Source organism: Hydra viridissima, unplaced genomic scaffold, assembly GCF_058129835.1.
Source record: "Hydra viridissima isolate aposymbiotic clone 2 unplaced genomic scaffold, HvirCarnegie_v1 scaffold_9, whole genome shotgun sequence".
Lineage (NCBI taxonomy): Eukaryota > Metazoa > Cnidaria > Hydrozoa > Anthoathecata > Hydridae > Hydra > Hydra viridissima.
This window is the reverse complement of record NW_028324308.1, coordinates 6,674,410-6,695,000: the sequence shown is the minus strand read 5'-3', so window position 1 is coordinate 6,695,000 and position 20,591 is coordinate 6,674,410. Positions and strand designations below refer to the sequence as shown.

At 29.6% G+C, this 20,591-nt stretch overlaps 1 protein-coding gene across 5 annotated transcripts in view; it reads right to left on the bottom strand.

Annotated features, from left to right (window-relative positions):
* The window catches only part of LOC145185114 (voltage-dependent calcium channel type A subunit alpha-1-like), a 38,367-nt gene extending 27,157 nt beyond the window's left edge, over window positions 1-11,210 (bottom strand). For 2 of the 5 annotated variants that reach the window (XR_016455293.1, XM_090096813.1), the window contains exons 1-8: window positions 10,682-11,210; window positions 8,496-8,635; window positions 8,170-8,267; window positions 7,792-7,947; window positions 5,293-5,483; window positions 4,871-4,980; window positions 2,009-2,157; window positions 1,828-1,876 (exon numbers count right to left, since the gene is read on the bottom strand). Coding sequence is in view for 4 of the 5 variants with exons in the window: in XM_090096813.1 (XP_089952939.1) it covers window positions 1,828-1,876; window positions 2,009-2,157; window positions 4,871-4,980; window positions 5,293-5,483; window positions 7,792-7,947; window positions 8,170-8,267; window positions 8,496-8,635; window positions 10,682-10,981 (1,193 nt within the window). In the remaining variant the exon portion in view is untranslated. Of the gene's footprint in view, window positions 1-1,827; window positions 1,877-2,008; window positions 2,158-4,870; window positions 4,981-5,292; window positions 5,484-7,791; window positions 7,948-8,169; window positions 8,268-8,495; window positions 8,636-8,741; window positions 9,410-10,681 lie in introns of those variants that run through there. The other 3 variants (XM_090096815.1, XM_090096816.1, XM_090096814.1) reach the window with 3 other exon arrangements.
* Between the last annotated feature and the right edge of the window lie 9,381 nt (window positions 11,211-20,591).

Sequence of the window (20,591 nt, the reverse complement as noted above, 5' to 3'; positions counted from 1 at the left end):
TTTTTAATATCTAAAAAATGCATTTCCAACTGAATTATTAGAAGTGTTACAAATATAATATGCACATTAAACCTTGTAAGTTTTTTAGCATGGCAATTGGAGGGTTAATGTTTAACTCAGAAAAATAAATGGAATTCTGATAGAAAACTCAGGCAGCAACACCAAGTATACTGAACTAATTAGTAAATATTCAAAAACTTCAAAACTTTAAAAAACACTAAGAAAGAAAAACCATAACACATGACAACCTTGCTGGATTCTTATTAGAATGTAAACGATAACACATGACAACCTGGCTGGATTCTTATTAGAATAAAAACCATAACACATGACAATCTTGCTGGATTCTTATTAGAATAAAAACCATCAGAGAATACACCACTCCATGGTATATTTTTAATTGAAATAAAAAGTCTTACTCACTCATAACAAATATATTTATGAAATTTATAATTTGATAATTTATTAAATTTATATTTATGACACTTATCATATTTATGACAGCCAATGTTAAAAGAAATTGGCAAAACACAAAAAAAGCTTTATGAATAAGCCAAACAACTGCAATCAAGTTTTGCAAACAGAAGAAATTCAGTACTAAGTATCATGTTTGGTTAGAACACCAAGTATCTTGCAAGGAAGCAAACTTTCTTGGAATAACTTAGTTATAAAGTCCTGCCGGCCCATCATTTAGCCTTCATATTTTCTGAAGCAAAATATTTTTTCTACCTTGCACCAACAACCTTTCCCTACACTACTGAATACCACCCTTACAAATGATGAAACCTAAAAGCAATATATACTTCAGCTGGTACAGGACCATCAGCAATGATTTCCAGACTGTAAAAAAAGCATTTGTTTACAAAATTTTCAAAATCTATTGTAACCTTTAAATACTTATTGAGCATGTTGAAATTTTTTCTGTATTGTTTTCTTATTCAGTAGAACCATATTAAAGGATAAGCTATGAGAATTTAAACACTTAAATTTATGCATTTTAAAAAGTGTTAGGTTTATATTCCATTATTAGTAAACAGTGTTAGCATCTTATGAAGCAAAAAGTGTGCATTATGCTTCTCAAGAGTATACTGAAAATGTAACGGTCATAGATTGTACAACTGCTATAAGCACTTCTGTAAGGGAATTCAAATGAAAAATGAGTTGTCTAATTATATCATATATCAAAGATTGCTTGGTTATCATTCAAAGAATTTGGTGGTATCTGTCTTGGAAATACACAAGCAGAGAATTACACTGAAACTGTCCACAAATAATTGGAGAGCTACAAAGCATTTCATTTATTTTTAAAATTGCATTTTCTGAATGGCCATCTTGCTAACTTCCTGGAAAATTTTAGCAACACCAATATCAAGTATCTTTTTTTTTTATTTCTGATTGTAAATTTTTATACCATTCTATAAAACAAGCACAAATTTTTAAATGTAGTTTTTGAGACAAAACAAAGTTATCCTGTAGCTCAAAAAGTTGATCTGATAAAGAAAAACTGGGATTTTTTTTTTTTGCTTGATCTTAATTTGAATAACCCTTTATACATTTTCATAATATAAAACATGAGAAAAATTGATGTTCATTTTAGGCCTATTTTTTTGAAAAAAAGTTGAAATGAGGAATAAGTAAAAAAATTGTATCATTCTTGCTATTAATTTTAAATGCAATTATTTTATGCATAATTTTATTCTTAGTTTCTTGTTTAAACTTTTCAATTGAACCAAATTTTATTTATTTTACATTAAAACTTTCATATTTTCAGTTTAAACCATATTAATTTCTTAAAAGTTTAAAAGCCTTAAAAAAAAGTTCACTTACGGAGGTTCAATAACTTCACCCTGATCTTCTAACTCTTCTTGTTTCTTTACTATAAAAATTTTTAATGATTTTATTAAAGTGCAGACTTCAAATCAAAGTTTTCAATTATGTGACAAATCTTATGGACATCTTAAAGAACTAAAAAAACTGCTTTTTGTAAATTTCAATCACATTTACATACACTTTTCTTCTAACTCCTTTGCAGCAGCAAGTTCACCTTCATCAACCCAACCCTCATACTTCTCCACAGCTCTCTCAGCAGCAAGTAGAGCACGCTGTTTTAAAAACTCTTCACGATTTGCAACACGCTCATTTTCTTTACTGAACTCCCTAAGAATAATTTCAAAAAACATTTAATCTAATAATTTCTTTAAGTAGAATATACTTTAGAAAAATTTAAGCTACTTGTGAAAAGTGCAGTTTGAAAATAATCCTTAATGCATACATATGAGATTTAACATAAGTTATAAAGCTATGAATAAAAGAATATCTCTTATTGATCCCATACTGAAAAGAAGAACTTTTATTTCAGATACATAGGCACACATACACATTCACTGCTGTTGTGTCACATACAATCATTTAAAAAATTTTCTGTGCATCGAACTCATTCAACAAGTTTTTTAGTTCATTGAAATTATTATTGTGATGATCAAACTTTCAAACTTTAAAATACAAATATTTCTCAATACTCACAACGTGTAACTTTTCTCCTATCAAAAAGGAGGCAGAAATTCTAAACTTACTATAGAATTTTTGCACCTTCTCCATTTCATATAGCTGTCACCAAACAACAGATTGGGATCTAAGTAATGATTCCTGCTGTTGTTTGGTGACAATTATAAAAATTTTGGTGGTAGTGGTGGTAGAAAAAGATCAGATATGACTTACAGTAGCGTGCAAAAGTTTATAAACAGCTAAATTTTTCAAGCTTTGTCATAACTTTTTGACTTTTCACTGAAAATGAATGAAATTTTTAACAATTGCTCCTATAATGTGATTACATAGTATAATTTACTCAAAAAAATGATAACTTGTAACAGAAGGAAGAAAGTTTGATTTTATTGAAAACATAATTGTGCAAAAACTCATAGACAAAAGAAAAATTTCAAAAAATAGATATTATTTCTAATTCCTCCACAATTTCTCATCATAGCACATCAGTATTTTGTTGGATAGCCTTTCGATTCTAATATTGCTTGACAACAACAAGGTATAGAGTTAACTAAGTTGATAAGAACAGTTATGTGGATGTTTGCCCAACAATCCAAAAGCATCTGGAATAAATTTTTATTGGTCAGTTTTCCCCCTTTCAATTGATGATAAAAATGTTCCCAAGGATATTCTATTGGATTTAAATCTAGGTTTTGAGAAGGCAACTCCAAAATTGAAATTTTTTTCAAATTGAAAAAATTTTTGATTGAATTTTCACAGCGCTTTAAATCGTTATCTTGCTGGAAAATCCGACCATGAGGCATTTTATCCTTTCCATGTAGCAGCATAAAATTCTTGATTATATCTAAATATACATTCTGATCCATTTTGTCTTCGATGTGATGAAGTGGAGCAATAGAATAATGACTAAAAGATCCTCTAACAATTATATTGCAACCACCATATTTAACTGTTGGCATTTGATACTTAGGAGAAAATCTTTCACCTTTCGGACATCTCATGTACTTTATACCATTGCTACCAAATATGCAAAGCTTTGATTCATCACTGAATAAGACTTTTGACTATTCTTTTGAAGCCCAATGCAAATGATCTTTTGCAAGTTTCATTTGGGATAAGCAATTATTCAATAATAGTAATGATTTCTAGGCAGGACAATTATGCTGACACAGGCAACATTTTGTAGTATCTACACTGTACTTAACAACATAATTCTTGCTCAAAATGCTATTTAATTTGACAACACTTTTGCAGGGATCTTGTTTTGATTTTCTTACCAAAGTTCTGTCTTGATATTCTCTAGCTATCTTTGGCTGCCTAGATGATGCTTGTTTTCAAATGTTTTTTGGTCACTATATCTCTCAACTAGTATGTTAATTGTTGATTTAGCCACATCATAAAGTTCAAAAATTTGCTTATAAGGAATTTTCTCCTCTAAAGCACATATTATTAAATTTTTCTTTTCTCGTGACAATTCCTTAGACTTTCCCATTATTTTTTAAATTCAATTTAAGTTAAATATTATCTCCAATAAATTAATTTTAATATAAATATATTTTTCTTAATAAAATTTTGATTTTCCTAATGGGGCATGGAACTGTTTATAAACTATTGCACGGTTATGTTTTCAATAAAATTTGAATTTCTTCCGTCCATTACAAGTTATTATTTTTTTGAGTAAATTATACTATGCAATCACATTATAGGAAAAATTTCATTTATTTTCAATGAAAAGTCAAGAAGTTATGACAAAAAAACTTGAAAAACTTAGCTGTTTATAAACCTTTGCACACTACTATAAGTGGGATTCTCTCTGCTTTTTATAACATTTCCAATTTTTACACTTGATGAAGAAAATTCTTACTTATTTACACATGATGTGCATACCAGTGGCTGTTGTTTGTTTGGAACGTATCAGAGATGATTAACAATTTTTCTGGAACTATGTATTTATAAATTTTACAATAATGACTTTTTACAATAATGATTATATCTTTTTTTTCCCCATAGTTTTATAAAAGTACTTCAAAATTTGAAAATTGTTGCATCACAAAATACGCCTCCTCCCTTTTCAGTAACAAATCATCACAAAAACAAATCCCTCCCTCCCCATCAGCATATGATGCGTAATATATAGACAACCCATTTTTCTTATACTTACTACTATTTATCAATATTTTCAAATTGTTGAATTTTTTTTTTTTTAAATTACAAGAAAATTTTTTCCTCTTTGATCATAGTAAAAAGTATAGGTATTTAGATGATTGGCTAATATTTTATGCTTAATTGAATAGAGCACCAGACAAAAGTAAAACAAAGTATAAGATTTTACTGACTGTATATGCACAAATATATATAATAAACCTACCCACTTAGTACACCGCATACTAAGTTCAACATAAATTGGGCTCCGATAACATTAAGTGAATAAAAATATATCCAAACGTAACGCGCTTTATCATCATAGACATTAAATATCTAAAAAAAAATTAACAAAGAACTTACGAGTTTTAAAAGAATTCAATTTATACATAATGATTTTTTAGAATGCATTGTGTATTCATTTTAAAACCCTCAATAAAACAATTTATATTTTAGTTATCAAGCGGACTACCTAAGTTTCTATTAATTGAACTACTTTTGAATTATCAAGCAGACTACCTAAGTTTCTATTAATTGAACTACTTTTATTGTAAGGAATTGCTTAACATTTTACAATCTTATCTTTTAATTGTTACTTTAAAAAAATTTTTTATAATACCAAGAAAGATTTAAAAGAGTTTCTCATACCGCATACATAATATCAGTCCAACCTTCACATGTCATACACTGAAACACAGTAATACACCCTAGAAAGATGTTATCAAAGCTTGTTATTCCAGAACTTGGACCAATCCAATACCTTCTACATTCAGTACCATCAGGACATTGTCTTCCACCACTATCACTTAAACCACATAAATACTCTTCCTGATAAATAGCTAGTAATTTTAAAAAATACTAAATTAAAAAAAAAAAATTTTAAGGAAAAACTGTTGCCTATTTTATAAATTTAAAAAAGAACGCTTCTAAAGTATGTTTATAAAAAGAAGATTTCTTTAATTTGTTTTTAACTTTTTATTCTAGAAGACAAATTGAATGTCAATTTATGACTGTAGAAATACATGTGTATATTAGGGTGTTTCAAAATCGAAGTGTAAATTTGCCCACATGGTATTTTGTGCTATCATACAGGTTAAATTTTTTAGAAAAATTTTTGGAGTGATATGAGTATATTTTAAGATCACTTTTTATACAAATGCAGAAAATCAACTTATCACCAAATACTCTCTTCTCTTTTTCTTGCATATAAATGTTGAAGTGATGCCAAGAATAGTTATCAGTTAAACTTAAACACTCCCAAAAAGAAAATGTTCAAAAAGCCAAGCTCTTTGTCACTGCATTTAGCATTACTTTGACTTGAATTGCAAAAAATACAAGAGCTTAGCTCTTGTATTTTATAATATGAAAGCAGTTTTTTTTGTCCTGAAGAAAGACCTAAATACTTATAGCAATTTTGCAGGCTTCAGTGAATGAAGGAGCAAATTTTTTACAATAACTCAAATGAAACCTTTGATATTTCTGATAAAAATTTGCTGATTACAATGAAAAAATGAGTAGATGAAGATTTCTTGTTAAGGCAATAAGACTCTTGTTCCCAGTATAGCAACAATCATAGAGATCATTTAGAAGAAAAAGAAAGGAACATTGGGATCCAAAGCTTTGGCCTCAAACAACTTTAGCATGAGTTCCTCCTTGGTACTTCAAAAACTAGATCCACTTAGGTACAGATCCACCAGGTAGAGTTTCTTTTTTGTTTTAGTGCTTTCTATCATGGGAGATGGAAGTGGGGAAAGCCAGTTACAAGTTTTATCAAATGTTCCTGTTCAGGATGTTTTTGCTGATAAAGGGTGAACTGAAAGCAACATGAGATGTTTCCCTCTTTGCTACCCTGTGTTATGTCCCATTTAGGAATGAGTCACCAATTAGTCTCTAAATGAACCATGTGGATATGATGAAACTCATGTAACAGATAATCCCAAATAAATCACTTACCAAGTTTACATTGTAAAAGGAATTTTAAAAAACATTATTTCATTGGATTTCTCAACTTTTTGTATACATTACTTCATTGGATTTCTCAACTTTTCGTTGTATGAAGTTAATTGATTTGTGTACTGAATGGCTCATAATATTATACTTCATATGTAAGCTTACGATTGATCATGAACTTTGACATTGACATTATCTTCGTTGAAAGAGGTTTATTTTATTTGTTTCCTTTGTTTATTTTTATAGAAAGTTTTAAAAGCAAAACTTTTGTACCATAAGTAAAAAAATCACAAAATATTTGAAGCTTGTATCTTTTTCTCATTTATCAGCGTTTGTTAAGTTCCTTTCTATTAATGCAACTTACTATATATTTTAAAGTCATTTCATGTTTCAACTTAACATTTAACATCTTTCTGTTAAAGATTAACAAAAAGAAGTTAAATTTTATACTGTCGTATTCAAATCTTTATTAGAATTAGTTAAAAATTTAGAATTATAACACATGTATGCAATATCTATGTAGTAATAGTAATAGTAATAGTAATATATATTTGTTACAACAAAAATAATAATAATTGACAAAATACAATGTAAGACAACATTGTATACAATATCTGTGGAAAACATAATACATAAGCAATAAATTTTATAACAAACTTTAATATAGTAATAAAGTACTACTAATAATAGTGACAATATTAATGGCAACATAACAACAGCAACAACAATAATAATAGTAGCAACAATAATAATTTTATCAACAAAAATGATAATAACAATAAAACTAATAATAATGATAACAATAATAATGATAACAATAACAATAATAATAATAATAGTAATAGTAGTAGTAGTAGTAGTAGTAGTAGTAGTAGTAGTAGTAGTAGTAGTAGTAGTAGTAGTAGTAGTAGTAGTAGTAGTAGTAGTAGTAGTAGTAATAGTAATAGTAATAGTAATGATAATAATAATAGTAATAATAATAATAATAATAATAATAATAATAATAATAATAATAATAATAATAATAATAATAATAATAATAATAATAATAATAATAATAATAATAATAATAATAATAATAATAATAATAATAATAATAATAATAATAATAATAATAATAATAATAATGATGATATTATTAATAATAATAATAATAATAATAGTAATAATAAAGAATATAATAAATAATATACTTACTTCCGTTGGATTTAAAAAAACATGTGTTATGAAACAAGCCCATAAATAAGGATAGCCCAATAATTGCATAAATTACAATTACAAAGCCAATAAGAAGGCAAATCTGTAGCAATGATGCCATGGACTTTAGAATGGCACTCATAACAACTTGTAAACCTGTAAATAAAAGTGATTTCCATTGCATTTTACTTACAAATAATGCAAGATTATCATTTTTTACTAGATACACTTATTATAAATAAGTGTATCAAACAAAAGTAAAAGTTAAATTTCATACCACACAAAAGTTACACTATTTAATGTACTTTTAAAATGAGAAGCATTTTATTAATTAAAAAAAATATTTGCACATATCTTAAAAGTTGCAGTTCAACTTACTGGGTACTCCAGAAACAAGTTTTAGTGGTCTGAGAACTCTGGCAGCTTTTATAACTTTAGTTGGCCCACCGCTTCCCATACCAATATATGGGAGGATGCTAAATGTAATGCCACATTTTTAAAAATTTGAATAAAAAAAAGGAACAAATGGAATAATAGTAACAATAATAGTAATTTAAAATGTTTTAAAAACCTCAACTAATAATTTACATACAAATAAATAAAAAAAGAAAAAAAAAAAAAAAACAGAATAAACTATGCCCGCTAAAATATAATTGATTATAGTACACATAATTGACTGTATATTTGTATTAAATAGAGTTTACCCTGTAACAACAACAACAAAGTCAAGAATATTCCAGGGAGTTCGCATGTAGGAGTTAGGGTGTAAGATAAACCCTTGAGATACAATCTTTAAAGAGGCTTCTGTTACAAATATACCGAGCAAGTAAACTTCAAAAGACTCCTAAAATGAAAAATTGAAGATAAATAAAAATTTTCACAGTTTTAAGAGAACTGACAACTTAAACTTTAACAATATGCTCTGTTCAAACATTACACACACTACATACCATACTATTAGAAAGGACATCTATTTTTTGTGTAATTGCAGAGCTCAACCAAGAGTTACTGTAGTATTTTTACAGTAATGACTGAAGTTGACAGCTTACCATATATTTGTGTTATCAAACTTCTTAGTACACTGCATCAGGTAGTTAAGAACTTAAAGGTATTTATAGATACACTACCTTATTTAAATTTTGTCTGATTCGATACCTGTTTGACATGCTCTTGAAATTTTTTGAATCTTATCATAGATGTTTCATTCCTCTACCTGACAACTTACCTAATTCTGTCAAGGTATTGTTTAACAAAATGACTATTGCATATAAGGGCATTTTAAGCAATAATTCATCCACCATGGAGTTATAATTTAACATCCACTTTGTTCTTTTCTGAGTGTATATAAATGCATAAGCATATTTTTTGGTTGTTATTTTTGTAGAAAAGTAGCTTTTGGTTCACGCCAGATAGACCATTTTCTACCTTTTAGTGCAATTAGACTTAATAAATGATAGTACTTCGTAGGTGACATGGTCAATTTTTATTTTTTTATTTTTTAAATAATGCTGTAGCAATTAAAAAGTTTTACTGTCCAGAATATTTCATGCCCTCTTTTTTTTTTTTTTCTAAAAAATGTCATCTACGGTACCCATGCTGTTTTTCGTTTCTATGAAAACGGCTCTTAAAACCAGGGCTGTGGAGTCGGTAAGCTGCTGTTCCGACTCCGACTCCGACTCCTTGATTTTATCATGGACCGACTCCGACTCAGACTTCGACTCCTTCATAAGTAACCAATTTGTAACAACAAGTAGTTGTTTGTTTTGCTACAGTTATTTGTTTGTAACAACAAATAACTGTAGTAAAATGTTAACATTGGCTATTTCATCACTATGATACAAATAATCCAACCACTTAGTGCTTTAAACAATATTTATAAGAAAACAATTTCTGAACAAACAACTTTTCTGAGCTCTTGTTATGCAATAAACTCTTATGCAGTCGCTAATAACATTATGAATTTGTCAAAATCATGTTTGAAATATTGTCAGTTGGACAATATTTCAAACATGAAAGAGCTTGTTCTTCTTTAAGTTCATATTCTTTAAGAATCTTTTCTACTAAGACCTGGAGAAATTCGCTGGTGTGATTAGTTTTGGCGTCTTTTACTGCCAATGTCTTGGTAACTGCTTCATTTTTTTCAAAAAAGAATTAAACATTGATTGGAAAATAGCTCACTCTGTTAAGAAACACAAAGCGTCCCTTGAGACATTCATTTAGTTCTTCTCTTTGTTTAACAGCTTCTTCAATCACTAATTTTCTAATACTCTCTCTCTCTCCAGAGAAACAAAGTTAATTGAATACTTACAGTCTTTCTGTTTGTGGAGCAACTCTTTGGTGCTTGGTGGTGGCACGCCTAGCTTTCTACTAAGAATATTGTGCACAGTGCCAGACAATTTAAGTCGGGAGTTAGGGGATCATGAAGTTATATAGTTTAAGGGAAGGTAGAGGAGAGCGCAAGGGAGGTGATATATGATTCTAAGTGATAAGCAGCAAAATACCCTATTGCTTATCACTGTTTCAAAGGCCTAAAAATAACATGTCAAACTCCTTGTCCTCCAGTTGTTGCAAACTACAATTCTCCATTGTGTCTGGATATCCTACAGCTTTCAGACCATCCTGGGACTTGTAGTTTTGTAACATCTATAAAATCCTTATGAAAATTATGAAATTTTGAAAGATTTTTTTTTAAACCGGAGTCGGAGTCGGTACAATTTTTCCGACTCCGACTCCGACTCCAGCCAAAATGAGCTCCGACTCCGACTCCGACTCCACGACTCCGACTCCACAGCCCTGCTTAAAACACTTTCGATAGTTCCTACCCTCGCAACAATAGCAATTTAAAAATTAATTTAGAGCTGGTAAAATACATAAGTTTAACGAGACATACCAGCTTGATGCTTAAGTAAGACTTATCATCATTTGGTAAAGGAGAGTTCATCGCCATCATAACACAATTTGCTGCGATTGCAAGCATAATAAAAGACTCAAAGGTTTTGGAAGTGCTGATTGCAACGCATGCTTTGCGAAACGGATTACTTGGAGTAAGAACAAACAAATGGTTTGTAGGGTACAAATCTTCAACTAAGACTGTTCCTCCAGGTGTTACGACTGACTGCCTGCGGCTTCCTGGTGCGACTGACACCCTTTGACTTCCAGGTGCGACGGACTGCCTTCGACTCGCAGCCATATTCTTCTTTCAAAAACTTCTGTTTTGATAAATTTTATAAAAAGATCAACTTATATTAACTTTTTTTTGCCATTACAACTTTTTAGTGAAATTGTCCTACAAATTTAATAAAATTGATCTAGTTAAGGCAAATCTTTTACTACTTTAATCGTTATAACTTTTTTTATATGAATTTTAAACCTTGATACAAAATCACTTCATTTTCATTCTTACGATAAATCAAACACTCATTGAATAAACCTACTTAGAATTCTTGTATTAATTTAATATTTATGCGATGAATGCGATGATGGTAAAGTTTTCAACATCAATGCTATTTAAAATGAAATTCCACTAAAATAAGACGTTTTTCGTAAGATAAAAGTTAATTTTCTGATTTGAATTTTAGAATGATAAGCATGACATTGCCTCAAATGTTTTTTTTTTAGAAATCCAAGGTTTCTTTTTAATGCTCAAAAGATTTTTTCCAACCGCTCCGTAGTGGTCCAGAAATAGTACTTTGAAAAAAAAATCAGAGCTCTTTTAGTTTTACGAACTTGAAAATAATTCTCATTCCTTGGACTGTCATGCTTAACGTTTTAGAATGACCAACTAAACTATGACCGTCCCTGGTGGACACCATTAACCACATCTAATTGATGTTTATTAAGGGTCTTATAATACTAAAATTATCACATCTTTTATACTTACGTTTTAAAGAACAATTTACTAAAAATAATTTGCAAGATCTTAGGTTGAGGTAATCGATTGAATTATCATCTTTCTTTTTGTAACTAATCGAATTTTCATTAATTTAAGTGACCGCAGTTCGACCGGTATATATTTTTTCTCATCTAATTAAAATCTTTTTCTGCTATAGAAGAGGTTAAAGAGGCTTCTTAGAAGAAGATTATTGAGCAGCAGCCTCCTCGTCACCTTTTATTAGTAATTATATTTTCGTTGGTAAGTTTCCTCAAAAACTTTTGGGTGAAATGTTTAAGATAGATCTTCACATCCTTGCTGCTTCGATTCTGTACTTTCTCAAAAATTGACATCAGTGAACAATCATTTAATAGACTCCAGCAGGCATAAGATACCATTCATAAAGTAGAACATATAGCTGAAATGGTAATTTCCGTTATTGCTCCAATTTGTTTGCATCAATGGGATGTTTGCATGATAATTAGCATAGAATAAAATAAAATCTTTTCATCAAACTTCTATCCACTCCGACAATATCTGTTAAGATAAGCTCTTAAGAGCACTTTACAATGTTTTCGGAAGTTTTAAAATCTCCAGCAAGCTTCTCATGATCTAAAGAGTCCAAATCCGGTTGCAGTGTAATAAACGATTTTTTCAAAGTTACAAAAGCGTATTTGTTTTCAATACACATCATTGTAAGCTGGGAATAATTGAGAACCATTTTTCAGGGCAATCAGCTGGGAATAATTGAGAAACATTTTTCTGGGCAATCAGTTTGTTTTGGTTATTCTCTTTTACTTAGTTTTAAGTAAAAAGTTAATGCTGAAGTTTCTTCTAAGGAGTATTTTTGTATTTTTATTACTGCCGCGGGATCCAGGAAAAGTATTTTAAATTTATATATTTTTATGCTAATCTATTGGTCGTTCTTCAATATTTCCCTTTATTTGTTTCCCTTTGTTTGTATAGGTTCAGAATAAGAAATAGTAGAGTGTAGAGCGGTCTTTCTAAAGTTACTCCAAAGATTTTAGCAAGCTTTCTTCTTTCATACACTCAATTTAAAGTTTACGCTCTCTGTATTCTAGCTGAATTTAGGCAAGTGAAATTCCTGCTGAGCCATCCTTCAAATTTTTCTTGAACCACTTCATAATGTTCTGTCTACTTAACCTGGTTGGATTCAAGAAAATGTGGAGAAATATCTAAGAGGTTTTTGCTTCTTCGATGAATAAATATAAGCATTTTTTTACATTCTTTTCCTTTATTTAAGTATTCAAAAATGTGTCTGTTCTCCACTTCGAAGTCTGGTCTCAACTGTCCAAATTATCATTGCTTCGATATCAACAGCTGGTAATTCTTTCATTGGTCACAAGCGGGGAAACATCTAGCCATTAAAACCTTTTTGGTTGAACCTGATTGGTTGAAGGGTTTTAAAGTAATAGTTTCCTCGCTTCGCAGAATGCACAGTGAAATTTTGAACTAATTTGATTTTAAAACTTGCAAGTGCAAGTTTTGAGCGCAGTTTATTTCACAAAAGGAAATAATCCTGGTTGAATGTCAATAGGTTGCTGTGGGAAACGAGAAGCTGAATTTAGGCTGACTTTTTTAAGAGCGCTGCATTTCTAATTTACATTCTTGTAGATAGTTTCCCTTTCTATTTAGGATATAGTTTTTTTTAATAAATCGATTTTTACATTATCATTATACTTACCTAAATACTTTTAGTAAATAAAAGTGTGTAAGTTCTACATCTTCGAAAATCACTAAACTGTTTAAAAAAAAAAAATCCAGCTGTGCAGTAAATAAAACCTTATACAAAGTGTAAAGTGCGTATAAAAAAACATTTCCTTTCATAACTATTCATAACTATTTTTTTTCTCAAGATTGTTTACAACTACTTTTTGAATTAATTTTATGAACAAGTTATTCATAAGTATTTAGAAGAAAAAAAGTTATTATTTGAAAAAAATAGTTGTAAGTAGTTATGAATAGCTATTCTTAACTACTTACAACTATTTCAACCATTTCTTTATAAAATGTTGCATTAAATTGCTAATGAAGACCAGTTTTAAAAATCAATTTCGATTTTTTTTGTTGAAATTTTTGAGCTGATAGTGAAGAACATTTCTGTATAAAAATGGTTTAAAAAGCAAAAACAAAGTAATAAAGTTGCAGAGGTATGAAGAATGACTCCACGATCAAGAGGTGTGCACTAAACTCAATAATTAATGACACCATTCAATTAATTCCGTGTGTTGAAGATACTTTTGACACCACGTATGCAAGCCTGTAAAGAAGTTGTCGAAATCCAACACAAGGCTTAATTACTTTAGAGTTACTACAATACTTAATAACAAAGTTTGGTTCATTCTGATAATCTTAGTAGTATCATTAAGAATTAACAACATCAGTAAGTGAAGGCTCCATTGTTGCTCATAATATATACTGGCTGTAGTATTTTTTACAAAACATATAATATAAACTTATTTTGAGTGCTAGCGTTAAAAAGTAACCATGAGCTGCAATCCCCGCAACGAAAGCCATTAGGGAAAGGTGTTTATACCAGATTAACTATTTCTAAAAATCTCTGAAAAAAATTAAAAATAAATATGTAAATATTTATTTTTAATTTTTAGGAAAGTTTTCTTCATAATAATGATTTTGGCTTTTTGTCTCCCATTTCATTTTATGCAAGTTAATTTATAAACAAAAGGGTTTCAGGATTTACAAAAAAAAGTCATTATTTTGCTGCATTTCTTTGTTGTTTTAAAATTGCACTTTGTATATAATATAATCAATGATATTATAATAATATAATGATGCAAGATAACTGATAAAATAAACGTAGGCTTCAAAATTAAAGAGAAGATTTAATATGTGTAAGACGAAGTAAATATATTTAGAAATCCTTGACCGCTTTTTGAATTAATGAACAGATTTCACCTTTTTTTGATTAGTTAAAGAAAACTTTCGATTCGACAGAAATTTCGGTCGAAACCGTGATCGAAAATTCTGTTTCGGAAATCATCTACTTGTTCTTAAAAAGGTTTTTTAATTCTTAAAAAAATTTCGGCTTTGTTGCTTTTGTTTCACTCAAATTTAAGTTACGATTTCGGTTAAATTTTTACCGAACCGAAATTTCGGTATTTCGGTTTCGACTAAAAGTTTGATTTCGGTTGTTTACTAGTTTGATAGCTTTTCATACGTAAGGTTTTTCCGTTCTGCAGAATGGAAAGCTTTTTATATTCGTTTTAGGAGATACTGTAAAATAGGTTTTTTTCTGCAATTATTCCTCAACTTTCCTCAACTTAATTTGGCAATCAAAACGTTTGAAATATACCAAGTAAATTACAATAGATACCATTTTACCTTTGGGTTAAATTTTAGAATTATGAAAGATCATCTTTTGTACAATTTTTTTTTTTTGAAATTATCAAACTGAACGCCTAAATATTAAAAGTGTTGTTCTACTTCTTCTCATACAAATGATGAAAAACATTGCATATGAAGAATTGGTTCCTACACATTTGGAAAAAATACATGACTTAGACATTTGGAAATGATGCATTTTAAAGTTGGTAATTGACAGTTATTGATAAGATTTTTTTTTCATATACAGTTTAGTGTTACATATTATCTTAAAAAAGTTTTTTAGTTCTCTTTAACTTTGCTCATCTAAATAATTTTTAAAAAAACAATAATAATTCACTGAGAAAAATAATAAATAAAAATAATAAATACAGGAAAAGTTATTTAGTTTTATAAAGAGAAAAATGTAAAAAGATCCATTCTTTATTTACAAAAGGGTTAATGTATTGACAAAAAAAAGTTATTATTTTGCTGCTTTATTTTGCTGTTTTAAAATTGCACAAGTTTAGGAACCTCTTTAGGTTTTTGTTATGCTCATGGTCATTTGTGCAACCAAAAGGTAATCTTTTGAACTCGTAAAGTCTACCATTAGCTTCAAATGCAGTTAGTTTATAGTCTTCTGGCCGTATTTTTACCTGATGGTATGCGGATTTGAGGTCAATAGTACTAAAAACTTTATTGGCTGCTATTTTAAGTAACATGTCGTCAATTCGTGGTGTTGGGTATGAATCTAATGGCGTGTGTAAGTTGATTGTATTTGCATAATCTATTACTAAGCGATTTTTGTGCCCTGAAGATACCACAAACATTGAGCACGCCAAGGGCAGCGGCTTACTTGAATAATATTTTGTTTGAGCATGCGGTTGATTTCTTTAGTTAAAAGTGGGATATTTTTGCTCCGCCGTGATTTTGTTGAGATAGGTTTAATTTTATTGATATCTACTCCAGGTATTAATGGATATTTGTTATATTTTATGCTGTTTGTAGCAAGGCAAAATTTGAGTGGTTCTTTATTTCCTTTAAAGCTGATAATTACGGAAGAATGTTGTGACAGAACATCCATTCCGATAATTACAGGCGCCACCAAGTTGTCAACGACAAGAAACTGTGCTTTTAGTTTTTCGCGAACCATTAGTAATGAACTTCGAAGAATTCCTTTTACTTTTAGAGTGGAGTGATCTGCTAGTGACACCTGTGAAGTGCACCGAGTGTCGTAGACAAGGTTTCATTGCATAAGAAGTTCGGAAGTAATGAATGATTTGTCTGAGCCGGTATCCAATAATGCTTGAGTCTTATTTTTGTTTATGGTCACGTCAATTAATCTACTTGGTGAGTTAATTGTGGCTATGGCCGAAGATAGTAGTGTACTCTCATCCTCGTCGTCTGTGGATTTTTCGTTAATTACGGCTGTTTTAGCGTAATTTTTTTTTGTTTTTGACAGACAGACGGTTGACCAGTGACCTTTTCTTTGACAGTTTGTACAGGTAGAGTTAAGTGCTGGGCATTTTGCATTTGGGTGAAACTTACCACCGCACCAAAAACAAGGTTTGTTAATTGCTTGATTTTTCGTAGCTGCAAAATTTGGTAGTACGGTGGAAGCCGTTGTAGTTGTTAAATTGAGAGCATCTTCGACTGCTAGTTCCATAGTAAGTGCTGTTTTTTAAAGTACATCTAGATTATCTTCTGTAGATTCTAGTAGTCGCTGTCGAATAGTTGGTGAGTAAATTCCTGCAATAAAAGCATCACATATTAATAGGTTTCTATGTTGATCGGCGGTGAGAGACTGTGTAGGACACTTTCTGGCAAACTGCTTTAGGTTGCACATAAAGTTTTCGACTGATTCTCCCTCCTGTTGTTTAAGCGATCGAAGTTTGTGACGCATCATAATAGCCGTTGACCGTTTTTGAAACTTTTGGTCAAGTATTTTTATTGCTTCGTTGAATGAGTTTGAATCTTGAATTAATTAAAGGCTTTAACTTCGCATAAAACAAATAAAACTTCAAGTTTACTATCTGCTGGTATAACTGCTTTTTCTAAATAAATAGTTAGCATCTTTTTCCAGTAAATACAGCGGAGAAAATAGAATTAGCCTCACCTTTATTTTTTGTTCTAATTTAACAAAAATTGCAGGTAAACAATTATGAAATCTACTTTATTTCTTGTTACTTCTACTACAACTAAAAAGTTTATAAATTGGTATGTTTAATTAATTCCAAATGGAAAAAAAAATTAAAAATATTCAATTTGTGGAGAAAATAGAATTAGCCTCATTAGCGTTATATACAAAAAATAAAGAAAATATTTTGTTTTTTCGCTCATTTAGTATTTAGTATAGCTTCCTGATATTTTAATGACTTCAAATATGCGGTTTAACATACTAGTCACAAGATTTTGGATAGTTTCTATAGATATTTCATTCCAAGCTTCTCTGATACGAGTTTTCAGCTCCAAGGTGCATTCAAATTGCTTACTATTTTCATAAACCTTTCTAGAAAGTATTCCCCATAGATTTTCAATTGGGTTAAGGTCTGGACTACGTGCAGGCCATTCCATTACGTTAATATTTTTTTCTCTAAACCAAGCTTTTGTAAGCTTTGAATTATGGATAGTAGCATTATCTTGTTGGAAAGTGAAAGTTTCACCCATCAATTCCTCACCATGTTCAAGTAAACTTATTTCTAATAAGTCAATGTAGTCCTGTGAATTCATTTTTGTTGAAATCCATGCCAGTGGAAGTTTTCCAGCAAAGGAAAAAGCCCCCCAAACCATAACATTTCCACCCCCAAAGTTACGACTCATCCGAGTTTCTTTCTCTTTTCGAAGATCGTGCCAGTAATATTGATAGCCATCAGGACCATCTAGATTGAACTTTTTTTCATCACTAAAGAGAACTTGATGCCACTCTTCTTGCCAAGACATGTGTTCTTTCGCAAATTGTAATCTAACTTTTTTATGACGAGCAGTAAGTTTTGGTTTTGGTTTACGCTTTTTCCAAACTGTGTTTGGATCTTCATGTAAGATTTGTCTCACACGTTGAACAGATACAGGTAATTGTAAATCAGCACGAATTTGAGATGCAGTCATGTGCTGAGCAGCAGCACGACGTACAATAACTCGTTTAGTACGATTATCAATTTTACGTTTGCCACCACTTCCCTTATAGGCTCCATAATTAACGCCAATCTTGAAGTAATTGTTAACCACTTTTGGAGATCTTTTAATTTTCTTTGCAATTTCCCGATTAGATAAGCCTGTATCTTTGTATGCTTTGATTACTGCTAATTCTTCATTCGTTAAACGCTTACCACGTCCCATTTCAAATAAAGGTATCAAAAACCAAATGTTAAAAACTTTATGAGCACTGATTTCACAGTCTTTGTTTAACTTACAAATAATAATAAAAAACTAACTCACAAATGCGTATCACCAGATCAAAATATACAAGTAAACTGAAAATAATTATTGATGAGGCTAATTCTATTTGTTACCGCAAATATCAAGTATTATACATTTTATGGTTTTATCAAATGTTCCGCAATTTAATTATGCTATATTATAATCTAAAAAGTTGTTGTTTGTAACAGTAATTATATGTGTGTGGATACAAAAGTTGCACCGCACAAACTTGTTTACAGATTTACAAAATATTGGATCAGCACATGGTGAGGCTAATTCTATTTTCTCCGCTGTATAATCCTCTTCGCTCGGATCGTCACTAAGAACTTTTTTTAAATATTTTGGCATCCATTTTTATATATATTTGATTAAATTATTATGAGCCCGCAACAAGATACAATATTAAATATTAGGCTTTAATCAAATATATAAAGTCACTACAATAACAACAACAAAGTTAGTTAAAAACGCAAGGAATAAACATGATTAATAAATACGGTTCGCTGAAGCGTTAAACCATAAAGAAAGGGAAATGACGTCTTTAGATCAGAGCTTTTAATATACAACAATAATATTTTGTATTTAATATTCTTGTTAAATACTATATCCATTAATCACATTTATGTATTAAGTAATCCTAGAAGGAACCCCTGAGTTGTGTGTACTCACAGCACTCAGCTAATAGTTCATGCAGCATGTACATATCTGGTATCTTGCTACAAAAATTGAAAATATAAAATTTGTCAAAATTGTAAGTAGACACCGCTTACCATACAGTTATGTTATCAACCTTCTAGCACACTGCATTGGTTAACTAAGAACTAAAAGGTACATAAATTATGCATAAATATTATTTAATCGTAAATTGCACTTAAAAAGTATATCGAATATTTTGTACCTTAATATTTAAATAATTTCTTTAACTGTCTGATTTTTTTAGAAATCATTTCATTTCTTTAAAATTTTTAAAACTTTATTTGATAGTCTAGTTTCTCTTTCAAAACTCTGTTTAATCATTTCTTTCATATTTCTGTAAATAGCCTTATAAAATGTAGATCGTTCACCGCTAAGAGCTCCAATCGCCGCCGTCTTGGGAGGCCAAGTTTGGCTTCAAATTTTTTTGAAAAAAACAATTGAATACGCTATCCAGTTATATTTTGAGAATAGTGCTTGAAATAAACAAAAAAAAATTAAAAATGGCTCCTTTAAGAAATGTTAGAAATAGTTTATTACTTGCATTAGAATCAAATATCATAGACAACGAGGAATTTTTACTACTACACAAATTAAATTTGTCTAAGAATCCAGATTTACCGTTTCGGAGTTATAAGCAATTTTGTTTAGAAATCATGTCTGATGATGATTGCAAAAGTGAATTTAGATTTCTACGTAGTGATATATATCGCTTACCCAATGCACTTCAACTACCTCAAGAGTTTGTATGTTATAACGGGTTAAAAGTACATAAAAAAGAAAAGAAATAATAGTATGATACCGTATATGATGTTTTAATAATTATGATACTTTTACACACTATTAAAGATGTCACTTAAATTTTATATATATATATATATATATATATATATGTATGTATGTATGTATGTATGTATGTATGTATGTATGTATGTATGTATGTATGTATGTATGTATGTATGTATGTATGTATGTATGTATGTATGTATGTATGTATGTATGTATGTATGTATGTATGTATGTATGTATGTATGTATGTATGTATGTATGTATGTATGTATGTATGTATGTATGTATGTATGTATGTATGTATGTATGTATGTATGTATGTATGTATGTATGTATGTATGTATGTATGTATGTATGTATGTATGTATGTATGTATGTATGTATGTATGTATGTATGTATGTATGTATGTATGTATGTATGTATGTATGTATGTATGTATGTATGTATGTATGTATGTATGTATGTATGTATGTATGTATGTATGTATGTATGTATGCGTGTATTTATACTAATTTAGAGTTCAATACGTTTGAAAAGCTCCGACAAAAAAAATATTACGATGTAGGAATTCTACTATGGTGTATTTATTATTATTTGTATGGTTTGCTAAGCGTCTCTTCATAATTTAAGTTTATGATTAATATTTTAAAAGAAACTTGTAATTTAATTCGTAAGTAGTACCTTTAA